The following is a 25,004-nucleotide window of genomic DNA, read 5'->3' as shown; positions in this document are numbered from 1 at the left end:
TTAATCTCATACAGTGATACAAACTAAAATTACTAGTAGATTGTAAAAGTTCACCACTAACAGTCTAACATAATTGTGAGTTTTGTGATTGATTTCTTCACTGTTTTTAATACATGAGAGAACCAACAAAAAAAACATTTTATGAATCTGCTATAAAGATAAAAAAAAACCCACAATGTACAAAACCAAAGAGGGTTTTTACACACGTATTCACTTTACCACCTACTACGAAGAAAAATCAAAAAAGAATAATAGATCCAAAGGCATATAAAGTTTTTCTTGGAATGAGAATGAGCCAACAAGTGATGAGATTTCAGACGTTTATATCCATTCGCTTAGATCTTGCACTACCATTGTTGTTTGTTTCTTGTACACTGGAAAGAGAGAATCTCGGGATGGCGTAGTTATCAGGAGTAGACACTGGTTGCTGCGGGTAGAGTGTAGGAGGCGGAGTTAGGTTGCGTTGTGCTGGAAGTGGCGGTAAAGTGTTGTTGTTGTACTTGTAAGGATCTCCATGTAAACTGCAACCATCAACCGTTAAAAGATCAATCCCAACAAGGAAAAATCCAAAACTGTTGCTTTTAAGGGGTTTTGTTACCTTGTTCTCTTGTAAAATTGATCGTCATCACTTGTGATCTCGTCTAACCGTTGGGATGATGAGGTTGGAACCGGCGAAAGAGACCACGGTGAAGCTGCTGGTTGTTCGTCTGAGAAATATCTTCTTCTTATCAACTGCAAAGATTCACAAAATGGGTTCTAGAAGGGTATCTTGGAGAGAGAGGTAACAAGGAATGCAAAGGTGTGTTAATGACACTAACCATCCGGAAAAACTTGTTCAAAGCTTCCTTATCGTATCTGGTTTCTTTGGCAGCCTGCACAAAAACCCGCACCAGATCATTAAATTTATAAGCAACCACTCACTAGTCACTAGTATTAAGCGGAAAAGCTATTCTAACTCATATGGTTTACTTACCGCTATGAGACCGCCATTACCAGGAAAGCTTTCAAAGAGAGGAAGATCCTCACTTGAAGATGGAAGCAAACCTTGCTTCTCAACCCAATGACGAGCTGCATCAACAAGATTTCCACTGCTTCCTTTTGTTCCTTCTTTTGCAGCTATATCTGCTTTGTTGCCAACAACAATGTAAGGAACAGGAAGACCACCAGGACCTCCTGAGGGAAGAGGAGCTGAAAATGTTCCAGTAGCTGCAACCTCAGACGCCCATTTCTGCAAGCTTGTTTTTGTTCTTCTTTGAGAGAGATCATGGACAAAAATAACTCCTGCAAATAATATCTCTCGCTTTAATGACATTATTCCAGACAAAATAAGGATGAACAATGTAGATGGATAGGTTGGGGGGAGACCATTGATTTGTGAATAGAATAATGAACGGCAATCTTTGTATCTCTCATGCCCTGATACATCCCAGAGTTCAACAAAGAAATCTCTCTCTGCGTCACCTTGAGAGCTACTTGAAGAACTAGCTGGACTCCCGTACGTTATGTGCTGTGAGGTGGTTAAGTAGCAAGAAAACAAAAGGATGTAAAACTTCACCTCCCTAAAAAATTGGAGAACGTTTAAGACGATTGAGTTACCTTGACACCAACAGCGCATCCAATCGTTTGAGATGGGCGAACAATAGAAGAACCTTTGTTGATGAGGTGTACGAGTGATGTTTTTCCAACACCTAACAAAAAGATATGAGATCCAGAGATGAAAATTAACATAAATGATGGAGAGTATCAGTATAGATATGACTAATGAGCAAAAAGTAAACACATTCAGTAGCAGACTCTAAGGGAAACAGTGCCGACTCAAAATGCTAGACTCTAAAGGTTTGAAATAAATGATATAACTCAACGACCACAGAACCATGACTTCTAACCAATGGTCCAACTCAATGCAGAGAATCTATCTTCCTGAGTCACAACACGATCTAGATATACAAGAAGTATCCAAGTGAATCAATCTGCAAAATCCTATTAAACCCAATTCAAGAAAACTACAGATTTATGTTAAAAACTTTAGATATACAAGAAGTATCCAAGTGAAGTACCTGAGTCACCAACAACCAATACTCGAACTTGGCCACATAATGGAGCTAAGATCTGCTCCTTATTTTCCCTTTCACGTTCCCTCCAAAACTTCATATTTGTTTTTTAATCACACACTTAGCCAAACCAGATTAGGTAACAAATACGAAAACTAAGATTCTTCTTCAATCAAAGTCCTCTTCGATCACTCCAATCCAAAACGAGAAGAAACAGCTTCCACAAACGCTCATAGCAAATAAACCTCTCACAATGTTATGATTCAATCACCCAATGACATTACCCTAAGCAACTAATCAACACCGACAACCGCAGATTCTTCACCTTCCTTCTCGATCGAGAGAAGCAACAGATCCAACCCGAGATTTCAGATCAATTTTTTTACCAATTGATAAATCAATCAACTAGGGTTCCGGTTCGTCTTCGTCTTCCTCCTCGAATAAATCTGGGAATACAAATTTCTCTTCGAAGCTTCTCCAGAATCTGCAACGAATAAAAGTAAAGTGGATGAATCTGGATCGATCGAGAGATCAGAGATCCAAAACCTCTTCTCGTATGTGTATGGCTTTCCTTGAAATTTACTGAAATGTTTTTTTGAGTGTTGAGATTTGATTTGGGCGGAAGAACAATCTAAAACGACTTCGTTTTCTCCTGCATAAAAAAATGTTATGTTAAAAAAGGTAGAAGATGAGATCGGTTCGGTACTGTCTACGCTAACACAAACCAAAACCGGCTAATAAACCAATCCGATCTAAATTCGTTATTAAACCGAAACAGTTGACTTCAAGTTACTACTACAGCAGACCCACAAGATATTTTTTGTTTCGGAATTTTTAATTATTCAAACAAAACGAAACAATTATTTATACATTTGACCTTGATCTTTAAAAATCATACGACCATACAACATTGCAAATTTTCAACTGTACACTAATTAGGATTTGGTATTAGCGAACAACAAGATTTATGCTTCATATCCATATACATACATTGAACAACTCCGTTATTATACCTATAAAATTACATGAGGCATTGAGATTACATATAATCGTCGTAGCTCTATCTTACAATCTCAATGAGGAGGATAGCTTTTGGATTAACATTGAAGAAGAGAGTGTTGGTTCCAATTGTCATGATCATAAGACAAAACCATCTCGTTGTAATAGACGTGAGATGGACTCTCATGGTTATGGACTCCGTCATATGTTGTGATTACATAAGCTGCATCTTCACTATCTCTCTCCACCCTCTTCTTCACCGAGCAACCTTCACTTGAGCATTTGTAGTAATTCCTATATATATATATATATATATATATATATATATATATATATATATATATTCCACCATTTGTTAATTATATTAACCACTTTTACAAAATATAATGTATGTTCCTAAGTAATTCCTATAGTTATATTCCACAATTTCATTTGTTAATATTGCTCACTTTTTACAAATTAGGATATATAATGTTGATAATTTTCTTTATATTTCAATTGGGGAATTAACCCATTATAGAGTATGTAACCATGCTTTGAAAGTGATATATGTTTAGATGATGACTCCATTATATATTTTTGTATTCATATAGATGGACAACTTGTTTCCTCTATTATATATATATGAGTCAAAATAAATCTCTATACAATGAATGATTGATCCATTTACCCCTCTTCAATCTGAATTTTATATAGTGACCGTTTATGGATTGATATAAATAACAGCAGACACATGGATGCATATGGAATCTGAATTTTTAATCCAAGTGGGTTGGTAGATATTACGGGTCCATTAAATAGTATATAAATCACACTATATGATCGAGCTAGTGGCTATTCTATAACATCAGGATTACTATAGCTAGGTGGTTAAAGGAAATTGTCAAGCAACCATATGATACACTTTCTAACTATTTTCCTAACCTTTATGTCAAGTTAGAAACAACAAGGTGATTCAAGATACTAATCAACGATTAGATAAATTGAGTTACCTCTTGTTAATGTTGTTTTTGACAGATTTCTTCCCGTACTTCCTCCATTTAAAACCATCATCCATCACATCAATCTTCGATCTCGTTCTAAATGCAACTCGATGACCCATCTCCTTCGTCTCACTCTCTTTACTTCCCCTATTTTTTCTACAATTTTATTGAAAAAGAAAAAGAAAAGAAAATAAAATAAGTACACGTATATAATCAATAATTGCTTGGTTAAGAATCTTGCTAAAATTAATAATTAAAACTCACGTTGATTCCTTTTTAATCAACGTTGTTGCGCTGCCGGAACCGCCGCTTTCACCGGTAAATGTCTCCGACGAAATGATGCTTGTCGGAGATGAAATCTCCTCATCGATTAATCCATTGTTGCCTCCTTCATCGACGTCGAAGAACATCAAATTCGAGAAATCATTGTTGTCCATGAAAGGATTAATAAAGTTTTCATCGGAGAAGCATGTGAAGCTAGGGTTTTGAGAGATATCCATGTTTTTTTTTTCTTTAGCAAATGAAAGAAGAAAAAAAACAATCGAGAGAGAGAGAGAGAGAGAGAGTCTTAAAGGTAAAGAACTAGTATAGAGCAAGTGAAGAAGAGGAGAGAAAGAGTTAATGGTCTTTTATTCATATAAAGAAAAAAATGAAAATTATTGTACCAAGTTTTGTTTTTATTTTGTAAAGAAAGAGATAATTAAGAGATAAGATTTATTAAACAATTACTAGTAGAGTACTACTTATGAACAAAGCAAAGCAATTTCAGGGTAGATACTAGGAAGGTGCTTCAAAACGCCACGTTTGAAAGTAGTATATGATGATGATGATGACGTCATTGTTATGACGTATGAACAGACGTTAGAGGGGGGTGGCGAAAAAGTGAGCTTCCACTTAAAGTAATAGTAATATTTTTTGTTTGGGCTTTACGGGCCCATTTTAAGAGCCATTATCGTCTACGTTAAGGTCCATGTTAACATTGGTGATTATAACGTGGATATTTTGGGTTTTGGTTCGGATCAACGGCTGAGGATACAGAGTCTCGTATATGTTGTTTTGCTTCTTCTGCTGTGTTTGAAGCAGACAGGACTTTACAGTAATAGTTGTACACCAAGACACAATAATAATAAGATTTGACTTAATTGAATTCTGTAAATGTAACTAAATACACTATTTAAGATATTCTGACAAACTTTTGTATCTATTTATTTTGGCCTAACTTTTTTTTTCTTATTTAGCAAATCCTTCAAAGTAATAATTTGTTTATCTCGTCCAAAGGTGCATCCACTTGTTGATCTATATATATTTTCAAAATCTATATTTGTCTAATCCGATCCATTGTTATATCAGAATTAGTTTTACAAACTAGCTTCGAATATATCCATATATACTCCAATACATATTTGATGGGGAAAGAAACAAGTCAATAGCGCATGTCTAAATACGATAAATATACTTTTTCTTTATTAGTCATTTTTTTCTTCTTCCAATTTTTTTGGCATATTGCAATGTATCATCTTGTATATAAATTACACCCACTGACTCACACATATACTGTGTGACCAAAAATATTTCGCAAGTCTATTCCCAAGTCAACAACTCAAAGTGGTCTTTTGATATTGTATTAAAAGGTTAGACGAATTTTCCTGGAGCCACATTACATGTTTCTGATTCTTTTCTTTGTTAGTTAATGGTTTTTGTTCTTTATTTGTAACCACAATAATATTCTCATTTTATCACGCTAAACCAGAAATAATAATCAACTAACAGAAAAAAGAGTCAGAAACATGTAATGTGGCTTTGTTTTAAGAAACTCACATATATAACGTAATCATATAAATATTACCTATTTAAGTGATTTACATGCAAATGATAAAGAATTTTGATATCAGATAGGTGTTTAGTTATGACTAATTGTAGTAATTAAGGAGACGAAAAAACTTAAGTACAAGACTGAAAGAGGAGAGGCGGCTGGTCAATTAAAGATGAAGGAGTGTGTTAGTGTGGGGTTCTAATTGAGAGAAACCATATTTTTGTGGGGTAAATCTAAAAAGAAAAGAAAAAGATGTGTACCTACACATTTATCTTTTGGTGTATTGCTATGAAAGGGATGGAGATATACAATAATGGGACGCCTACCACCACCTATCAGCAACAAAAATAAATGCATTTTCACTTTCTTTCTTTTATGACACTGATATTTTTTGTAATCCAATTAACACGAAAGTTCTTAAGTTTGGTTTTTTAATAAACCCAAAAAATGCTGAATTAACAGTTACCGTTTAGTTAATCACAGCTAATTTTTATATTTACAACGAAAAATATCCTTAAGGTTCATTACATAACACACTGTGTTACTATTTTTTATTATTTTAAATATACTATATTTATAAACAGAAAACAGTGTTACTATTACGTAAACAAAACATACTACATATACATATATTATTTTGGTTCTAGTCATTACAATAACAATATTTTATCTCAGTTTATTCCAACCCAACCTATAATAAACTACGAAGAATGAAAAACTGGTAGGTAATAGATAAATAATATTTAAAATCAACTGGTAATATCGCAGAAAAAGGCTGTTTCTTTAACTAAGTATACTAATCTTAAAAAGAAAAAAACCTAACATAGTACGTATAGTTATACGTATATACACCAAACGAACAATTTACGAAGTCGAAGTATGTTGCCTCTCTCGTTACTCTACTTGTTGTGCAAAGGATTCGGACCCGTGGGGATAGATCGTTTCTCTTCTTGATCTTCCTCGTCGCCGCCATCAATCTTTCTCCGAACTTTAGACGATCTTCGTCTGAACTTATTAAAATTTGACATTCCCTTGATCACAACAAACTCGTGATGATTCTTGTAATATTGTTGTGATCGAGCAACGCTCAAATAACTATCATTTCTTCTTGTACCGCTGAATCTTCCAGCTTGGATCGAACTTGAACGCGAGAAAATAATTAAAACTAAGATTGTAATTACAATGATTACAACATCTCGTTTCATTGCATATCGTGAAGACAATATTAACATATTACAAAAATAACTTAAAAAAAAGGAACAAAACTTGAACCTCTCACACCCTCTCAAATATCGATTACTCTCTTCTTCGTCTCTGTATATATTGATGATATCTCTCTCTTTTAGCTTCTATTGTTAAGAGTTAAAGAGAATTAAGTAAAGTAGGAGAATCAATGGGAAATAAGGAGAGAAGAAATAGAATGGTCAGCAGCATTCATTACGTTAATTCTGGCAGTGATATGACTACACAATTATCATTATTGAAAATTTCGTACTATAGTAATAAATATCTGTGTATCAATAAGATACACATTATTAAAGGTTTGTTTAAACGCATTTGTTTCTAAGCGTTATAGTATCAATTATATGAGCTGTTCTATAAAAATTGTCATCGCAAACTATACTCGTTTTAAATAAGAAATTCCAACATACTTTACCGGTATTCACATGTGTGTTTAAAGTTTAAACTAGTCGAAGGTAAAGATTACTATTGCAACCAATTTTTTTTTTTGTAAATGTGTATAACTCATATATGTTAGTAGCTTTGAAGACAACCAAAATGCCTAAAATAGCAAAAACGAAATATATGAAAGCACTGGGGCATATATAGACATCCTTCTTTTGAAACAGCATTTAGTACTCTCACCAAACCGCAATTATCGTCATGTCCTTTTCTTCCCATTGAATGTCACAGAACCTGCAACAAAATATCTTAATCTTGGAACATACTCTGTGTAAAAATAACAATGATTTTGAATGATAAAACATTACAAATCGAAACCATTGTAGAAAATAAAGGAATCGATTACTCCGATTTAACAGGGTGAAACATATGTTAAGTAAACAATATTTAATGTAACAATTAAACATTTGTTTTGAAACTAAAATTTGCGAATCAGGATCTAATTGAACACTATGTCTATTGAGTGTATATATATATATAGATGATGAACATGAACACAAATCAAAATCGTTCAAATGGAAAAATAAAACTATTCAAACGAGTACATGTGATTTGATTATACCGATCTATAAAACACATGGAAATCAACTAACTCAAAACGTTAATAAACAAACAGCAACTTAAATAACATAAATCGTACATAATAAATTCCCTCCAAAGTGCAAAAAAAAAAAAAACAATTATATAGCCGTGACCAATCCAAGAAGAACAAGTCCGTAGAGAATGAATCTTCCGAACACAAAGTTAATCCTGAAATCGTCACTTCCACTAACAATCTGAACTGGGAACAAGCAACTTCCCACGGATGCATTAACTTTAGAGATCATAGCAGCTCCTTTGAAATCACAAGCCCTAACGTCTTGGTCCTGTATCTGGAAATACATGTTAAATGCGTATGATATGTTTTGAATTTTGGTTAGCTTGCTACACGTTGACCCGGCCTCCATCGCGGTGCAGTCCCCGTGGTAACACGCGTAGTCTAGGTCTGGACCAATTTCGTCCAGATTGGCCGTGTCATTGTTCACTACGCACCATTGTTTTTCCAAGTATTGCACACCCTTAGCTGCCACGGGCACAATTTGGCGTCCTTGTCCAGTGAAATCTAGCATGAACTTCGGTGTCCCATCGTATCTGGTTAAAAAAATATAAACGTTACTAATGTTTCCGTTGTTTAATCATTCTATTAACAACATTATATTTTTAAAAGCATATACATAACAAAACTATATTAAAAATTGTGAAATATATGACTAAAAATGTGAATTCTAAGAGAAGACCGGTCAACTCTAAGTAAATTAGAAAAAAAAAAAAAAGTGACTTGTTGTTCAAGAAATATAGTTAAGATATGAAGAGAAAAGTACTTCACCTAAAAATTCCCCAATGTCTCTCAAAGGGTCCAGGAAGAATACTCTTCATGTCTTCGTCGAGGAAACCGAAGAGATAAACCTCTAACCTTTCAGGTCTCGTTGGAGTCCCACCGTCCTTGGCAAGTCTTTTCATAAGCCTTGCATAGAATTTCTCTGCTAGCTTTGGCGTCGCATATTTATGACCATCCGTTGGCCATCCAACCTACAGAGAAAAACATAACCAAATTCAATAAACAATTTAACATGCTTGAAATATATCTCACAACCATTAATTTGTTTTTAATTAACGTTACGTACCTCCCCAACGATGATCTTCATATCATGAATCCCAGCTTTCTTCAACGCGTAAACTAGCGTATCATAATTCGCGTCGAACACGTTATCGTAATTCTTTCCTTTATCATTAATCGTCTGACCATCACCGTCAAGAAAAGCGAATTCAACAGGAAAATGCTCGTTTAGGTAAAGACTAAGGAAAGGGTAAATGTTGACGGTGAAAGGTAAGTCGTTGTCATGGAAGTAAGTGACGATGTCGACCATAGTTTGCTTCACATCTTTGCGGAAATCGCCTTCAGAAGGCTTGTCGTTGGCTGACTGGTAAACTTCTGCGTTTTGTGGGATCGTGGCTTTGATTTTATCGGTATGTCCAGCTTCTTTTAGTGCCTTGTGGATGTTCTTTAACGCTGGAAATGTTGTCTTCAAGAAGGATCCGTTGTATGCAGACAAAAACGGCTCGTTCCCAACGGCTACATACCTATACATAAATGTTGATCAACCCAAGCCGATTTATGTAGTTGGTCAAACATAACAATCGAATATGATATAAGAAAAAGAGAAAGAAACAAAAAGTGGGTTACTTGATGTCGACGCCACCCTTGCGCATATAATGAGTAACGTTTTCTTTGACCCAATCTTTAGCATTACCGTAATCGTCGGCGAGAGATTCAAGAAGGTTATTAGGGATTCCCACCATAACCTCCATGCCGGTACCGGCCAAAGCATTCATGGTCCATGAATCGGCGTCAAAAAGTTTAACTTTATTGATCTTATTATCTTTAAGCATCTGAACAACAATGTTGGGATTCAACGGATGCGATGCGATATTACCCAAATTCACACCAAAGCCTCCGACCAAACTAGCCAGGGTCAAAACGGTCATTGTAACCGTCCCGACGTTAACGAGCATCGCTGCTCTTCCGGCCATATTGAGAAGGCGACGATGAATGATAATTTGGGGTTTGTTTAATTGATCTAGAAAGATGTGTTTTTTTTTTGTTTTTTTTTGGATTGATTGATGTTTTTTTCGTTCTTCTTCCAGTCGGTAAATTTCTTCTTCGTGTCTTTGGGTTGGGTGGTCGTTGTAATAGGAATGTTTTTAGGTTGTTAGTGAGACAGATGAAGCTTAAAATAAATTTCTATTTTTAGAAAGAATCATAAGTTATGTAGGTGTGTGTATGTATTTTCGGAATCTGTTAGTGTTTTTTTTTTGTTTTTTTTTTTTGGTTAAGAGAGTACTGTATATCGCTGTTAAAAATTGGTCGAATTGCTTCTTTTTTTTTTTACAGAAATTGAAACAATGAAATAGCAGTTTATATATTAGTATTGGTTGAATATAACTTTTTTTAATAAACCATTAAAATATTAATAATCCACCATATTTTATAGGAAAAGTTTATCCATAATTACTCAAGAAAGATTAATTGTTTTTACAATTATGTGTATATCCCTTCAACCAAATATGAAAATAGTAAAGGTATTGTTATTACAAGTTCATGGACCGAACTCACTGAAGTCGCTTTCAGAAACTTCCTCTTTGTCTGAAGGACAATAATGGGACCTACAAGTAGCATGATATACACGTGGCAGAATCTCTACAGAAGTAATGCCACAAGTCTCTCTCTTCTCTCTTCTCCTTCTCTTCACCAAACAATCAATCCTTTTTCTTTTTTACATTGCTTTTAACAAATTCAATCCTCAAAAATCCCTAATTTTTTTTTATAATTTCTAGGGTTTGTGATTCGTTGGGAATCTAATGGTGAAGAAGCGAAAATCCGAGGAGACCACACGGCTCGATGAGGTTGATCGAACAATGTACGGCGCGTTTCGAGGCGCTGCTAATTCGCTCTCTCAGCTCTATACCCATGCTATGAACCACCAACGCGTCTCTTTCCTCGCTGGTGAACGTCGCGGCATGGTTTGTGACTGTTCTCTCTCTCTCTCTCTCTCTTGAGACCTTGTTCTATATATCAAAGTCTCGATTTTGGTTTCTGGGTTCGATAAAAAGCTGAATACTTTTTTCTTGTTTGATGTTGGTTTACTATCTTGACTCGCAAAATTGAAGCCTTGTGTTTTGTTTTTGTTTCTGTTTGAATCTCAAGATTAGTGTTATTGGTGATGGTATTACTGAATTCGTGACTATCCAATTTTGATTCCTCTGTTGTTGTTTTGGTCTTGTTTGCCCTGTTTGCTATACTCTCTTTGAGTTGTTATTGCATCATTGGAGATAGATAGACACTCTGAATTTGTTTCTCATCGATAGATAAAGCTGATAAGTGGTTTTACTGATCAAAAGTTATGGCCTTTTGATCTTGAAGTGCCTGCTTTTGTTTTTTTAACTCAGTCTAACTAGATTGATGAACTAGGGATTGTTGTTCCCTTATGGTGACAGGCGTAACGTTCTTTGTGTCATTCAATAGCGTTTCATGATATTGTTATATGAAATTTTTGTTTTTTTATTGGTCTGATGGAATTAGAATTGTTTGTTTTACAGGAGAAACTTTACCAATGGATTGTAAGACAAGAAGAACAAGGAATTAGAGTATCCACAGTTGATATTACTACCTACTTGCAGGTTCTTTCCTTTGAAACAATATCTGGTTTTTTATTATGCTTTAATAAGCTTGTGCGTACGTTATTGGTATTTAGATTGACTATTACCTCTCATGAATATTCCTTTTCTTTGACTAGCTTCGCATACTAGAAGTCCAAAGATCTTGAATTTGGTCTGAAAAGTTAATTGTGTTTACTCTTTTTAAAACCTTTATGCAGAATGAGCTTGAATATGAACCTGAGGAGACGTCAATACCAATCCCCGTGCAAGAGTTCCACCAGTACCAACAATTCCCACCGCCAAACGTACATACTTCAGTAGCTCATGTTCTTTCAAGTCACATAGCCCAACATTATGATTGTAACCAAGACAAAGTCTTGATTCAACCAAATGGTCTTTCAAGTCCTGTTCGAAGAACCCTTCAGGAATTCAATTTGTGTGAGGCTAAATCTGGTAACCAGAATCCAAACTCTACAGGTGAGGAGTTATCTTACTGAAAATCTTGTTTCTTTTGGCAAAACTGAAAAAACAAAATCATCCCATTGTAAAGTCTCAATTGTTCTGTGGTTAAAGTATTGTTCTCATCATGTAATACACAAAACACTTTTCACTAATATTTGAAAGAAATTGGATGAATTTGAATAGACCCCTAAGATTGAAAAATCTCTGACAATGATTTTGTCGATAAGCGATATGATCATTTCATGTCTTGTCTAAAAGCCCTCAAGACTTCAATGTAGACTTGTTAACAGTGATGAAAGAGAGACAAAGACTAATGATCAAATTGAAGCCAAAACCTTCCATGTGCTCTCATGGTCCCTCTTTCAATTCAACTTGTCTGCGCAAAACATTGCCCTGATGTTTTTTTTTCAATGAGCTACGTGTTTTTATGTAAATCCTCAGAAGAAACTTCTCATTTGAAAAATCTATGGACAGATAAAAACAGAAATTACAGAATCATACTTGCTTCTTCTTTTGGTCATGGTGGTATCTGTACTAACTAAGACATTCGTCATGGTAGTTGTCTGGTGATTGTCACTGGTTCTTGGTACATTAAAGTTTTTGGCTGATGTCTAGATTTTTCCAAATTTTTATTTCTTTTTGTTCCACGGTGTTTTCAATGTTAAAAGTCTAATCAACTAAGGTAGCTAGCTAATCATATAAACTGGCTATTATAAAATTAAAAAGTGTTAGAAACAACTTGTCACAAAGTAATTAGGTCCACACATAATAATTTCAGGTTATAATATATATGATGGGGTTGAAATAAAATCGGGTCATAATACAGAAAAGTTCAAACTTTAAGTCAATAAATCTCATAGATCAAATCGGATCACACTACTATTTACTACTAGAATTGTCAATTTTCATCAAATATGACTTTTGTGTTAGAATTTAGAGTATACGGGTTTGGATGCATACTGTTTTTATCATTTTTTGTTTCATTAAGTGTTTAAATTTTTTTATAGGATTTCAATAAATGCCGCATATAGACTTTGGATGTAGCAAAAAACGACTGAATTATAAAACTCTGTATCATAGTTCATTCACGTGTTATATAGTACGTAATGTCAATAAATAAAATAAAAATAAAATTATTAGTTTTGGATGATTGATTCTTGTAAATAAATGGAAAAAGAAAGTAGACCAACTCTTGTCGGAATTTATAGGTGAGGAAATTGAGTTATAGTAATGAATGGCTAATTGGGAAACACATGACACAACAAAACTTTACGTCCTTTTTGCCATATTTAAGCACTCTATAACCATGTCCCCGACCCCTACCCAAATCTACATCCCTTATGGGATCCACTTTTATAGTACATTTATTTTTAATCCAAATTCCAAGTTATCAACGAGATTCAAATCCTGTAAAAACTGAGATCATCACATCGTCTCTTACAATAATTCATCAACTTCCAAAAGACCAAAAAACCTATAATGATACAAATGGTTTCAAACTTTTATATTATATATGATATGAACTCTTACGATTCTCGACATGGAGTTATATAGTAATAACATCTCTCTTCGTCCACAATTGACTACATAAAGTATTTATATATGTATGTAGAACAGTATGTAAACTTCAGGTTATTAATATTAAATATGAATACACTAATTGACTTGCGTATTAATCATTTGTTTTTAATGTTCTGATAAATCATATTCCTTTTGAAGGACCACACAACTCCATCTCTATAATCAAAGGACCACTCGATCTCCAATATCGTCTCCTCGAATTTTATCTCACCATATGACATAGGCCACATATATGCAATATAATGAAATACGCTTATATTATTTGGATGGTTTTACTAGATAGCTAGAGACTAGAAGCGTTTTGAAAAAGAGAAAAATTTCATGAAATCAACCGTAAAGGCATTTCGTCATTGGTCTTCGTTCGTGATTTCACCTTTTGATTACCAACAAATTTCAGCAGACCAATTTCATTGCTAAACCGAGGTAAGTTATTTGTTCCGGACTTAAGTTTCTACATTCAATGTCTTACATAAACAAATTATATATGTACAAATGTGAAATGAAGCAGTTAATTTATAACCGCAATTATGTTTCTCATTGAAAAGAAGAGATTGCATAAATTATCATCATTTAATTATTTTGTTTGCAAACAAGAAGAATCAATTATGTGGGGATAGGTATGCATGTTAATGTGGGAAGACAGAGAAATATCGACGTCAAAATCCGTAGACCCATATGTCTCAATAACTTCCAAAACGTTATTCAATTCTGATATAAAAATGGGACCATAAGTTCATCATAGAATCATTCATCTCCTATATATAAACACAAAAAGGTTCAACAAGAAAGATAGATATATAACCACATAAAAGAAGAAGAAGAAAAAGTCTCTCTTCCAAAAATGGCAATTAGGGTTTCCAACAAGTCTCTCCTCGTGGCACTTCTTCTCATACTCTTCATTTCTTCTCATACTCAAGGTAAATTTAAAGTTAATATATAGTTATATCAAATTTTATACACACATAAACTTGAATGAAACTTTTCTTTTCTTGATTAATATCAAATAATTATAGTGTTTGATATTAAAATATTTGGGTTTTTTTTTAGCACGAAGCTTACGAGAAATTGTGAGGAACAGAACGCTATTGGTTGTGGTGAAGGGTCAAGAGAGTCAGAAACTAAGGCACGAAGGTGGAGGAAGTGATATTGATGGATTGGTGGATATGGATTATAATTCTGCGAACAAGAAAAGACCGATACACAATCGCTGATGATAAACACACATGAGCTTATGAAATTCTTGTGAGATATCCTGATCAGATCCAAAGATATCCCGAGAATTTTCTATATCTTTTTTTTAAGGAGTGAGATATTGTATTTTATGAAAGAACAAAAAAAAAGTGAGAATGCATGTAAACTATTATTATTGATAATATATAGACGAGTTTGTATGCGTATACATATGTATGTTTACAGCCTTATCTCGTGAGAACATTTTTACATAATAATCATAGTTTGTGTGTGTGTGTGTGTTATGTATGGATTGCATCATGGGTTGTTGTTTGTGAAATAAAGGTTAATAATTATATATGTATGATCAACGGTTATCTTTTCACCAAGTGTTATATTTTCTTCATCAAGACAATAATAATTGTTAGTCACAAGTCACAAGTCACAAGTCACAAGTAACAAGTAACAAGTAACCGTATACTACTTCAAATTATTTTTGGTCAATAACCATATGCAATATATATATTTTCTATAAAATAGGAATAAAACTGGACGTAAACATTCTCTTGTTTCAGATGAATTGATTGTGAAAAAGGCCCAAACATTTTTGATATTGTCTAGTTGGGCCAACGGTAACAAAAAGAAAAGGAATATCAAATAAATATTTTAGAAGACTAATAGGAAAAAGGAAATAGCAAATAAATCTGAAAAATAGGAAAAAGGAAGTAACAAAGACTAATAGGAAAAGAAAATAGGAAAGAAGAATCTAACGGTCCAAAAAGAAAATAGGAAATAGCAAAGATCAAATCCTGACCGTCATAAACCTTATCCATCCACTCTTTCATTAATAACATCACTTCCTCGTCTTCTTAATTTTTTTCTAATATGGCTGGTGGTGTGGTGTGGTGTGGTAATTTTCTAAACCCCGACGGGAAGTGGCGGATCCAACAATAAATTTTATCCGGGGCAGTAACATTGACCCTTGAAAAATAATTAAAATAATGAATGTTTTATGAGTAAAATGGTAATAAAATAAGAAAAAACCTAATGTTAATACTGTTATTAAACAATTTTATGGACTTGTTAACAAAGCAAGATAAATAAATTTGGTTTTGTCTAATATTTGTATGTAATGGGGTTTAAATGTTAATCTAGTTATATACAAATATACAATACAAAATAGAAAACGTGTGTATTTTGTAGAAAAAAGAGTAATAGGGGCACTAAATAATATTTCAACAGGGCATAATTAAAATCTCTTACCAAATAACACTACTTCTGAAATTTTAACAGTGGCAACTGCCCTTACGTCCGCCCTTGCCGACGGGCCTATGATGTTTGTATTCAACCGATCATGGCTAGTTCGTTCCTAAATCCTACTGGTCAAATCTTCTCTAGGGTTTGTTGATAAAGATTTTTGTTCCTCTCGCTCTGTTATTCTTCTTCTTCTTCAGGAGTCTCTCTGATTTATTTATTTGTTTTGTTCGTCTTGCAGGTTTTTTGTTTTGAAGCGAATATTATGAGGCTATGATTGAACCGATCATCGCTCGTACTCGGGGGTGGATCTACGTGGTTCTTAGGTGGGGCACGTGCCCCATACTAAATTATAAAAATTATTTAACGGACGTTGATGTAAGTGTGCCCCATGCACCATTTTGTAACGAGTTTGATGCTTTCTTTAGAAATTTTTTTGGTTGTATTCTTATTTTCCTTTTTCCATGGCTCACATTCCCTTATAATGTCTACCATATTTTTAATTATTTTTTATGATTAGTTCCATAATCTTTCAGTCTTATTTATTTTCTTTCTTACTTGTATTAATTTTTAACAAAATTTAAATCTTTCTTTTCTACTATCAACTATATTTCAAAAATATTTGCAAACTTAGTATACAATATTATAGTTTTTTTAGTTTATCTAATATATTTAGAATTTAAATTTGTGTGAAATATAATTATTATTTTAAATACATCTAATATGCAATTATATATACATTTAGAAATCAAATAAAAATAAATTTAAATTACTATAAATGGAAAATCATATTTAATATTTTTATTATCTAAATTTAATATCAGAGTGTTGACAAATCTTTTTTTTATATTAGTAAAGAATTATTTGTGCCCCATACAAATAATTTGTCTAGATCCGCCACACCTTCCCTAACTATGAAATCGTCTCTAGGGTTTGGGTCTCTCTCAATTCCATCGCGTTTTTGTTACCTCTCGCTATGTTATTTTTCTTCTTCACGAGTCTCTGATTTATTTATTTGTCTTTGCAGGACTTTTGGAAGTGAATCAATCTATGATGAGACGACGCTCATCGCTGCCCGACTTCTGATTTTTTCACACTCCTCTTGAGTCCTCCTACGGTTTGGTTTCTTAATTTTTTTATTTTGTTTTTTGCTGTTTTTGATTTATTGTGGTGAATAATGCTATGATCGATCTATAATTTGCTCACGCACTTTGTTCTCGCTTCTTAACTTTGAATTTTGGGGTTTCTAAATTGCATCGCATTAATTTGTCGTTTTTTGTTTTGTTGATTTAGATTTTGTGGAGGAGGAGGATGCACTACGATTGATGGGTGATTTAGTCTTTGTCTCCTCTATAGTATCACAAATAGTGTCTCCGAATCAATATTAACTATCGAAAATATTTTAACCTTTCTAATCTTAATATTGATTTAGTTATCTTTGCTTTTATTATTTTTATTTAGATCATATCAAACAAAATCATAATACTAATTTGATTTGTTTGAGAAAAAAAATATTGTTGGATTTGACATGATGTTACCAAATTGGAAGCTACTCCTAGAAACAATAATGTTTTGGAGAACATACCTAACATCTTGATGGTGAGTATTTTCAACCCTAGAATAATATATTTATGTGCTTTAATTGTAGATAGATTGCGTTATTCGGAAACATGTGCAAGCTTGGTGCACCTTAATAATGAAACATTGGAAAATCTCGAAATTATCAACTAAACAATTTCATTTAGACATACAAAAAACTAACTTGTTTCGTTTCGCTTTTTCAACATGATGTTATGTCCAAAACATATGGTGACTACAAAATTTGCGTTCCGCGTCCCAGTTCAATCAGGTGGCCATGTGGGGGAGTTTTGAAAGTATGTGATCCTCAAATTTTAAATACAATTGGCAAGATCAATAGGATATTCCATCCATAATATACACATGCGGAATCTTGTAAGATGAACACGTTGCTCTCACTATAGGGGATTGGGGGTGACGACTTATCACAAGTGTTGTGCAGAGTTATTAACAAGCTTCTCATGTTCCAAGAGACTAAAGCTAAAGCTATTACCGCAAGAACCCTAGAAGTAAAGGGAGGAGGAAAGGGAGGGGGAAAGACCGCAAGAATCCTAGGAAAAGGAGGAGGAAAAGGAAGGGACTTGAAATTCATAACAGATAAAGGATTGGGTGGTAAGGAACGACACGTGAACCTGGGCGTAAGACGCAAATTGGAAGGAAGGGGTTTGTGGTAAAGAGAGGCTCATGTAAATCTAGTGCTCAACAACAAGGGTTTAGTTGGAGAAAATTGAAGGAAAATCGCCATGATTTCGATTCGAAATCGTTCCAAGTAATCGAAAATCTTAATGGAGGATTTCGATTGGGTGTTTGATTTCTGATCATGACATCATTAAGATGATTGCCGATGGAGTGATTGGCTTTTATGAACTCAAATGGCGATATTTGTATATGGACCCTAGCATTCGTTAGTTACAAAATGTAACCTGTAGTTTTGTGCATACTTCATAACATAACCCAATAGTTTTATTTATTATATTTACCCAATAGACCCAATAGACCCAATAGCTAAGTTTATTCAATATGTACCCCAATAGTCTTACAAATATTTCTGAAAAGTCTCAAATAAATAAAAACGTAGAATTAGGCCACAAGAGTCGGAGCTTTTTCTTGTTCAAGGGGTTGGGGGGGGGGGGGGGGGGGTGGGTTTCGACGATTAACCTTCTCTTCTCTCTCTCTCTCACTGAACTACTGGAGTTTGATCCGTTTCGTCGCCGGAACTATCACCTATTCTTCGTCGGCGTTTAACAATGGCAAGTATCCGATTCAGCAGATCTGAGTTTCACCTCTTTCGAATTTTGGTTGTTAAAAAATTTCGTCGTCGTCGTGTTTGATCGCAGGAAGAAACAAGACAACTCGAATCGTCGATTGATCGTCTTCTCAACGAAGAGAAGCAGATGAGGCTCGCTGAAAACGTCGCCGGAACTAGAAAAGCCGCTACAGAGATTCTTAAGCTTTGTTTCGAAGCTAAGGACTGGAAACTTCTCAACGAACAGATTCTTAATCTCTCGAAGAAACGTGGTCAGCTTAAGCAGGTTACTAGTTTGAGTTGATCTCTGTTTACTGATTTAGCTTCAAAATCCTGCTGTGTAGTTTAAGGTTTTCGATTACTTGGAACGATTTCTACAGAATTCTGAATGTTTCTTCTGAGGATTTGAATTTTAGAACTGTGATATTTAAAGTGGGAAGGTGTCTTTTGATGTGCAGGCTGTTCAATCAATGGTGCAACAAGCAATGCAGTATATTGATCAGACACCAGATGTAGAAACTCGGGTTGGTCTTATTAAGACCTTAAACAATGTATCAGCTGGAAAGGTGCGGATTAGATTTTGTTAGTGTTGTTGTTGTTATATATTTGCATGAATCTTAAATCACTCCGTGAAAGTTTTCTCAATGGAATTTGTGTGTGTGCTTGTGTAGATATATGTTGAAATTGAGAGAGCTCGTTTGACCAAGAAGCTTGCTAAGATTAAGGAAGAACAGGGTCTGATTGCTGAAGCTGCAGATCTTATCCAAGAAGTTGCTGTAAGCTTTGCTTCCTCTAGTTTCCAACTTTCCTGGAAAACGTTTTTTTATGATAGCTAATCACTGTACATTGGCTATGATTGTGAACTATATAGGTGGAAACATTTGGTGCTATGGCAAAAACTGAGAAAATTGCATTCATCCTTGAACAAGTAAGAGACCTTCTGTTATTTTTTAATAATCCTTGAGCTTTTTTCTTGTTTGTATCTTGTGGTGCTAAATTATTTGGTGATGTTTAACTTCTCAAAGGTCCGCTTGTGCTTGGATCGACAAGATTTTGTTCGTGCTCAAATCTTATCTAGGAAGATCAACCCAAGAGTGTTTGATGCAGATACCAAAAAAGAGGAAAAGAAACCTAAGGAAGGTGAAAACATGGTGGAGGAGGCTCCAGCTGATATACCAACATTGTTGGAGCTAAAGAGAATCTACTATGAACTAATGATTCGGTAAGGCCTCGTTTTGGTCTATCACATTCATCGCGAGTTATGATATCATTTGTATATGCAACGCTGAATTTCGATATACCTATCTTGATTAGTGAACATGTAAAGTTTGGATTCTACTGTGTAGGTATTATTCTCACAACAATGAGTACCTTGAGATATGCCGTAGCTACAAGGCAATATATGATATCCCTTCAGTAAAGGAAAACTCAGAACAATGGATTCCAGTAAGTCTCATATCGTTTTTTGGAAACTCGTTAGTCTGCATTCTGTTATAAGCTTGGATTAACTTTTCTCCTGATCCTCCCAACATAGGTCCTGAGGAAGATTTGCTGGTTCTTGGCCTTGGCACCACATGATCCGATGCAATCGAGTCTGCTTAATGCAACCTTGGAAGATAAAAATTTATCAGAAATCCCTGATTTCAAGTAATTCTCTGTTTTCTTGATTTTGGGGTTTTCACTACTGTTCCCTATGTAAGACAAATTCGCAATCCTTGTGTTGCAGGATGCTTCTAAAGCAGATTGTTACAATGGAGGTGATTCAGTGGACATCTCTTTGGAATAAATTGAAGGACGAGTTTGAGAAAGAGAAAAGCATGATTGGAGGCTCGTTGGGTGACAAAGCTGGTGAAGATCTCAAACTACGAATAATCGAACACGTGAAGACTCTTTAAACTCTAATCTATATCGATATTTTTGATTGCCTGAATTGATATTGATCTTAAGTTTACGAATTCTTCAAACCTTCCACAGAATATTCTTGTTGTCTCGAAGTATTACTCAAGGATTACCTTAAAGAGACTTGCAGAACTTTTGTGCCTAACCACTGAGGTAAATATAGTTTGAAAAACGATGTAAGTACAGTATAAACCGGTATATGTTTCAATCTCTTCGTTACTGCTGCATTGAATTTCAGGAAGCAGAGAAGCATCTATCTGAAATGGTTGTGTCCAAAGCCTTGATAGCAAAAATCGACAGACCATCCAGTGTAATCTGCTTCCAGATCGTTAAAGACAGCAACGAAGTTCTCAACTCATGGGCAACAAACTTGGAGAAGCTTTTGGACCTTGTTGAGAAGAGTTGTCACCAAATTCACAAAGAAACAATGGTCCATAAAGCTGCACTGAGAGCTTGAGAAACCAGGCAATCCATAGGAGCTTGAGAGCCGGACCACGCACCAAAGTGGAAAGAATTTTTCAGGTTCTCTCTTTAGATCAGCTTCATTTGAGTTATTGTTTGTTAATCTGTTTGGTTCGAACACATTTTTTTTTCCTTTTTTTGGCTCTGTAGGAAACCTTTTAAGATTATATACAAAACTCTTCGTCCTATAGTTTTCTTTTTCTATCCGTCATCTTTTCTAGTGTTTTTACAACGAAACAAATTTATTATGCAAAAATATAAGAAATTTTAAAAAACAAATAACAAATAACATGCGAGTATGGAAGCAAAGCAATACAAACCTAAAACCCTATAATATTCTGGGGGACAATAAAAAACCCTATGATATATAATCGTTTTTCTTTTTTTTTCTATTACTCTATAGTAAGAGAAAAAAAATGAAGCAATTCCATCAAGAAGATGGACTATTATTATAGTTGTTATTACTTGTCTTGTCTGATGGCCATTGTATATCCTGGAGATAACCGGTTTCGCTAGCTGATTCTGGCTGGGGCTGACCCGCAGCTGAGGAAAACAGAGGACGAGAATGAGATGGAGATGACGATGACGACATGGATTGCATCATTGAACCTCCGGTGTGACCGAAACGTGATGGAAACGAGATATGATTATATAAATCCATAGACTGTTGGTGATGATGTTGCTGAAACTGTTGTTGTTGACGAGCCATCTCTGAGTAGCTCGAGTTGTACGGTTGCGTCGACGGCTGAGAATGAATGGGAATGTTGTGGTCTGAATCAAGTCTTATGGGCGAAGGGGCAGTCGTAGAACCAGAGTTCCTTAACTGTGTCGGTTTCTGAACAGCGGTTTGGGGTTGTGGTGCTGCAGCAGCGGTTGAAGCGGGTCTAACGAGTTTGACGTTTTCAGGGAAGTTGAGTTTGGCTTTGTTGCCTCTAAAGCGAAGTGCAGCTTCGTCGTATGCTCTTGCTGCTGATTCAGCATTGTCAAACGTACCTAGCCAGACTCTAGCCGCTTTGAACGGATCACGAATCTCAGCCGCCCATTTTCCCCACGGTCTTTGTCTAACTCCTCTGTATCTTCTCCGAGGTTGGTCCCCACTAAACGACGACGCTTCGCTATTAGCAGTTGCCGTATACTCATATGTTGGGCCTGGACCTGACATGTTACTCGAAGCTTCCCTCACTGCAAACAAACAAATATATCAAATTTCACACCTTTTGTTTTGACTCGTTATATAAGTACTAAACACTTTTTTTTTACAAAATCTAAAATTTTAATGTCTCGAATAAAGATATAATATGGAGAAAGTGATTATGAGAAAGTGATGAGGCCAAGTGACAAGAGGAATGAACAAGTAGAAAAGAAAAGAAAAAAAGGAAGTGGAAAACGAGTCTTGAGGCAATTGGGGGGAGATAAATTCTTTTGGCATCATCATTTTTGCTGATTAAATATCTAAACCTTTTCATAGCAATTCTAAAGTATATGTCTTAGGATAATCAAATACACTTTCTTCTTATTATTATTTTTATTTTTGTCAACACTTCCGATACTTTATTTGCATCTAATTACTATTTTTATTCTTGATTTTCATTTGAATTTTTAAATTTACTATGATAGCATACTATCTAACTTCAACTAAAATAATACATATGCACCGGTGTTTCAATATAAGACATGTTGTTTAATTTTGTGATTGCGTGAGGGCAACAAAAGTGCAACTGTATTTAGATTTTGTGTTACAAGCATATGACGTGACTCATACCTTGATGTATAAACTACATCATCAAAGTTACTAAAAACAATTATCAGATTTGATATATAAAAAATGTTTTGTGGTTTATAAATACTAATTTTGTAGCCGTGGTTTAAATTCGAAGTAGCGTACGTGTGTTATTATAATAGACAAGAAATACTATTTACCTTTGGAAGTAGAAGTACCACCGGAGAGATATTGATCAACCGTCAAAGTATTAGCTGCCTTGACCGCTTTGCCGCCACCTTCATCGACCGCTCTCCTCCTTTTATGGCCAGAGGAAGAAGAGGAATTCGAAGTCCCTTCTCCGCTACCATCACCACCACAACCATATTGTTGTTGATGCTGAGGAACATTTCCAGCGACAACGTGAGTCAAAGCAGAGACAATCGCAGACATCTCCATCTCTCTGCTGAAACCCGACATAAGAGATGACGACGGGGGTGGCTGCGGCTGCTGCTGCGTAACGAAGTTATGACGGTGGGGGTGGTCGTCTTCCGCGGCGAACAAGTAAAGCCATTGATCGATATCAGATAACGTCCGGTGATCATCTTCTTTAGTAGTAGTAGTAGTAGACTCGGCTTTGTTGCCAACGTTACCTTCCTGATTTGCCACTTTTAAGACACACATACAAATCTCTTTCCTTGTAAAATCCTCTTTCTTCTGATAAAACTTGAAAAGCTTATAAACAGAGAGCCAGAAAAATTAAGTTAAAAAAAAATATTTGTTTTTCTTAGAGGGAAAGAAAACTCTATAGAGAGAGAGAGAAACAAAATAACAGAGAGGTAAGAGAAAGAAAGAAAGAGAGACAGAGGTTTTAGAAGATGTGGTTTCTTTTCTAAGACAGAGAACGAGGTTTAAGCAAAGCTTATAGAGAAAGAGATATAACAAATTTATTTTCTTGTTTCAGCGCCGCCAAATAGAAATAAAGAAAAAAAATAGAGTCGGCTTCGCTCCTCTGTTTCGGCCGTGTGAATCGAAAACACGCACCTTTTTTTCTATCAATTCTTTTTGTTTTATTTTAATACTATTAGATATAAAATATAGTAGTAGTAGTAAATAGCTCAATATTAATCTATAATAACAACAGAAGAAAATTTGGTTTTGATGATTTAAGTCCAATTTGAACAGGTTTTGTATTCATATATATGAGAGGGATCTGAAGTTTTTTTTTTGCAACTTGAGGGGACATAAGTATACAGTATTACTAGTAGTACTAGTACGTTCGCAATCGCAAGCCAAGTAAACTAAACTAATAAGGTAGTAGTAATTAATTTAATTAGCAAGGGTTTATTTAAGTAACCCCTGTAAAAATATAGAGACATTCGTAGACACGATTATTAATTACTATATTTATGAAGGGTTCGTCTGGGTGATTAATAAGGGTCCCCCCTATTCATAAATTACGAGTATAAAAAAAAATAGGAGTTGCTGAAAAAGAGGTAAAAAACCCATTAAATGTAATATTATTATAATGGTCGTAGTAAAAGATATTTTTCATTTTTGCCTAAACGGTGAGCTTGAAGGTCAAGTTTGAGTTGAGCCGTTCCGTACGAAAGCGCGTGTGTTGCACGTGTCGGTTCATGTCGACGTCAAAAGGGCTCCTCCGTTTGGACGGTGTCGGTGGTGAAAAGGGCTAATGATGCACGTGACTGTTTGGGCCTCTCCCCTACGGCCCACTTATTTCAACCTCCGTCCTTCTTCTTCTTCTTCTTCTTCTTGTGTTTAATTTTATATTTGACCGTTTGACCTACGAAATATTCATCGTTTTCGATTTTTCTTGCTCCAGTGGAGAGTAAATGAGTAATATATACTATTAATTTCGTTTTAATAATATTATATATACTTTTTTTTGTTAAATTTTATATTATAT

The 25,004-nt window shown here is 34.7% G+C and overlaps 7 protein-coding genes and 1 pseudogene across 9 annotated transcripts; 3 read left to right on the top strand and 5 right to left on the bottom strand.

Annotated features, from left to right (window-relative positions):
* Positions 1–65: 65 nt before the first annotated feature.
* LOC104762645 (small GTPase LIP1) lies at positions 66–2,814 on the bottom strand. The gene is made up of 7 exons (XM_010485972.3): positions 2,058–2,814; positions 1,597–1,688; positions 1,366–1,507; positions 974–1,281; positions 819–872; positions 599–732; positions 66–521 (listed from the first exon to the last, which is right to left on the bottom strand). The coding sequence occupies exons 1-7, from the start codon at positions 2,149–2,151 to the stop codon at positions 314–316; spliced, it is 1,032 nt and encodes a 343-aa protein (XP_010484274.1). The 5' UTR covers positions 2,152–2,814; the 3' UTR covers positions 66–313.
* A 68-nt stretch (positions 2,815–2,882) lies between these two features.
* LOC104762646 (putative WRKY transcription factor 51) lies at positions 2,883–4,742 on the bottom strand. The gene is made up of 3 exons (XM_010485974.3): positions 4,298–4,742; positions 4,043–4,189; positions 2,883–3,344 (listed from the first exon to the last, which is right to left on the bottom strand). Exons 1-3 carry the CDS (start codon positions 4,531–4,533, stop codon positions 3,149–3,151), a joined length of 579 nt encoding a protein of 192 aa, XP_010484276.1. The 5' UTR covers positions 4,534–4,742; the 3' UTR covers positions 2,883–3,148.
* Positions 4,743–6,419: 1,677 nt separating this feature from the next.
* On the bottom strand, positions 6,420–7,236 carry LOC104762644 (CLAVATA3/ESR (CLE)-related protein 21 pseudogene; annotated as a pseudogene). The gene has a single exon (XR_015588734.1). The product of XR_015588734.1 is annotated as a CLAVATA3/ESR (CLE)-related protein 21 pseudogene (transcript).
* Positions 7,237–7,969: 733 nt separating this feature from the next.
* LOC104762643 (glucan endo-1,3-beta-glucosidase 8-like) lies at positions 7,970–10,255 on the bottom strand. Its single transcript, XM_010485970.2, has 4 exons — positions 9,754–10,255; positions 9,194–9,650; positions 8,896–9,098; positions 7,970–8,660 (listed from the first exon to the last, which is right to left on the bottom strand). The coding sequence occupies exons 1-4, from the start codon at positions 10,098–10,100 to the stop codon at positions 8,210–8,212; spliced, it is 1,458 nt and encodes a 485-aa protein (XP_010484272.1). The 5' UTR covers positions 10,101–10,255; the 3' UTR covers positions 7,970–8,209.
* A 486-nt stretch (positions 10,256–10,741) lies between these two features.
* On the top strand, positions 10,742–12,370 carry LOC104762640 (uncharacterized). Its single transcript, XM_010485969.2, has 3 exons — positions 10,742–11,090; positions 11,667–11,747; positions 11,945–12,370. The coding sequence occupies exons 1-3, from the start codon at positions 10,929–10,931 to the stop codon at positions 12,221–12,223; spliced, it is 522 nt and encodes a 173-aa protein (XP_010484271.1). The 5' UTR covers positions 10,742–10,928; the 3' UTR covers positions 12,224–12,370.
* A 2,165-nt stretch (positions 12,371–14,535) lies between these two features.
* On the top strand, positions 14,536–15,303 carry LOC104762639 (protein GOLVEN 2-like). The gene is made up of 2 exons (XM_019240228.2): positions 14,536–14,686; positions 14,817–15,303. Exons 1-2 carry the CDS (start codon positions 14,611–14,613, stop codon positions 14,978–14,980), a joined length of 240 nt encoding a protein of 79 aa, XP_019095773.1. The 5' UTR covers positions 14,536–14,610; the 3' UTR covers positions 14,981–15,303.
* A 2,850-nt stretch (positions 15,304–18,153) lies between these two features.
* On the top strand, positions 18,154–21,566 carry LOC104762637 (26S proteasome non-ATPase regulatory subunit 12 homolog B). 2 transcript variants are annotated; one of them, XM_087499754.1, is made up of 11 exons: positions 18,154–19,021; positions 19,109–19,303; positions 19,476–19,583; positions 19,689–19,793; positions 19,889–19,945; positions 20,043–20,239; positions 20,364–20,463; positions 20,552–20,664; positions 20,744–20,897; positions 20,992–21,069; positions 21,155–21,566. In XM_087499754.1, the coding sequence occupies exons 1-11, from the start codon at positions 19,019–19,021 to the stop codon at positions 21,371–21,373; spliced, it is 1,329 nt and encodes a 442-aa protein (XP_087355880.1). In that variant the 5' UTR covers positions 18,154–19,018; the 3' UTR covers positions 21,374–21,566. The 2 variants fall into 2 exon arrangements, with proteins under 2 accessions (XP_087355880.1, XP_087355881.1); XM_087499755.1 differs by having other exon boundaries at positions 18,775–19,025; positions 19,113–19,303.
* Positions 21,567–21,601: 35 nt separating this feature from the next.
* Positions 21,602–24,158, bottom strand: LOC104762638 (ethylene-responsive transcription factor ABR1). The gene is made up of 2 exons (XM_010485968.3): positions 23,299–24,158; positions 21,602–22,560 (listed from the first exon to the last, which is right to left on the bottom strand). Exons 1-2 carry the CDS (start codon positions 23,759–23,761, stop codon positions 21,809–21,811), a joined length of 1,215 nt encoding a protein of 404 aa, XP_010484270.1. The 5' UTR covers positions 23,762–24,158; the 3' UTR covers positions 21,602–21,808.
* Positions 24,159–25,004: the final 846 nt, after the last annotated feature.

Source organism: Camelina sativa, chromosome 18 (assembly GCF_030686135.1).
Source record: "Camelina sativa cultivar CO46 ecotype springtype chromosome 18, ASM3068613v1".
NCBI lineage: Eukaryota > Viridiplantae > Streptophyta > Magnoliopsida > Brassicales > Brassicaceae > Camelina > Camelina sativa.
The sequence above is the reverse complement of the archived record's forward strand: the minus strand, read 5'-3'. Positions and strand labels throughout refer to the sequence as shown.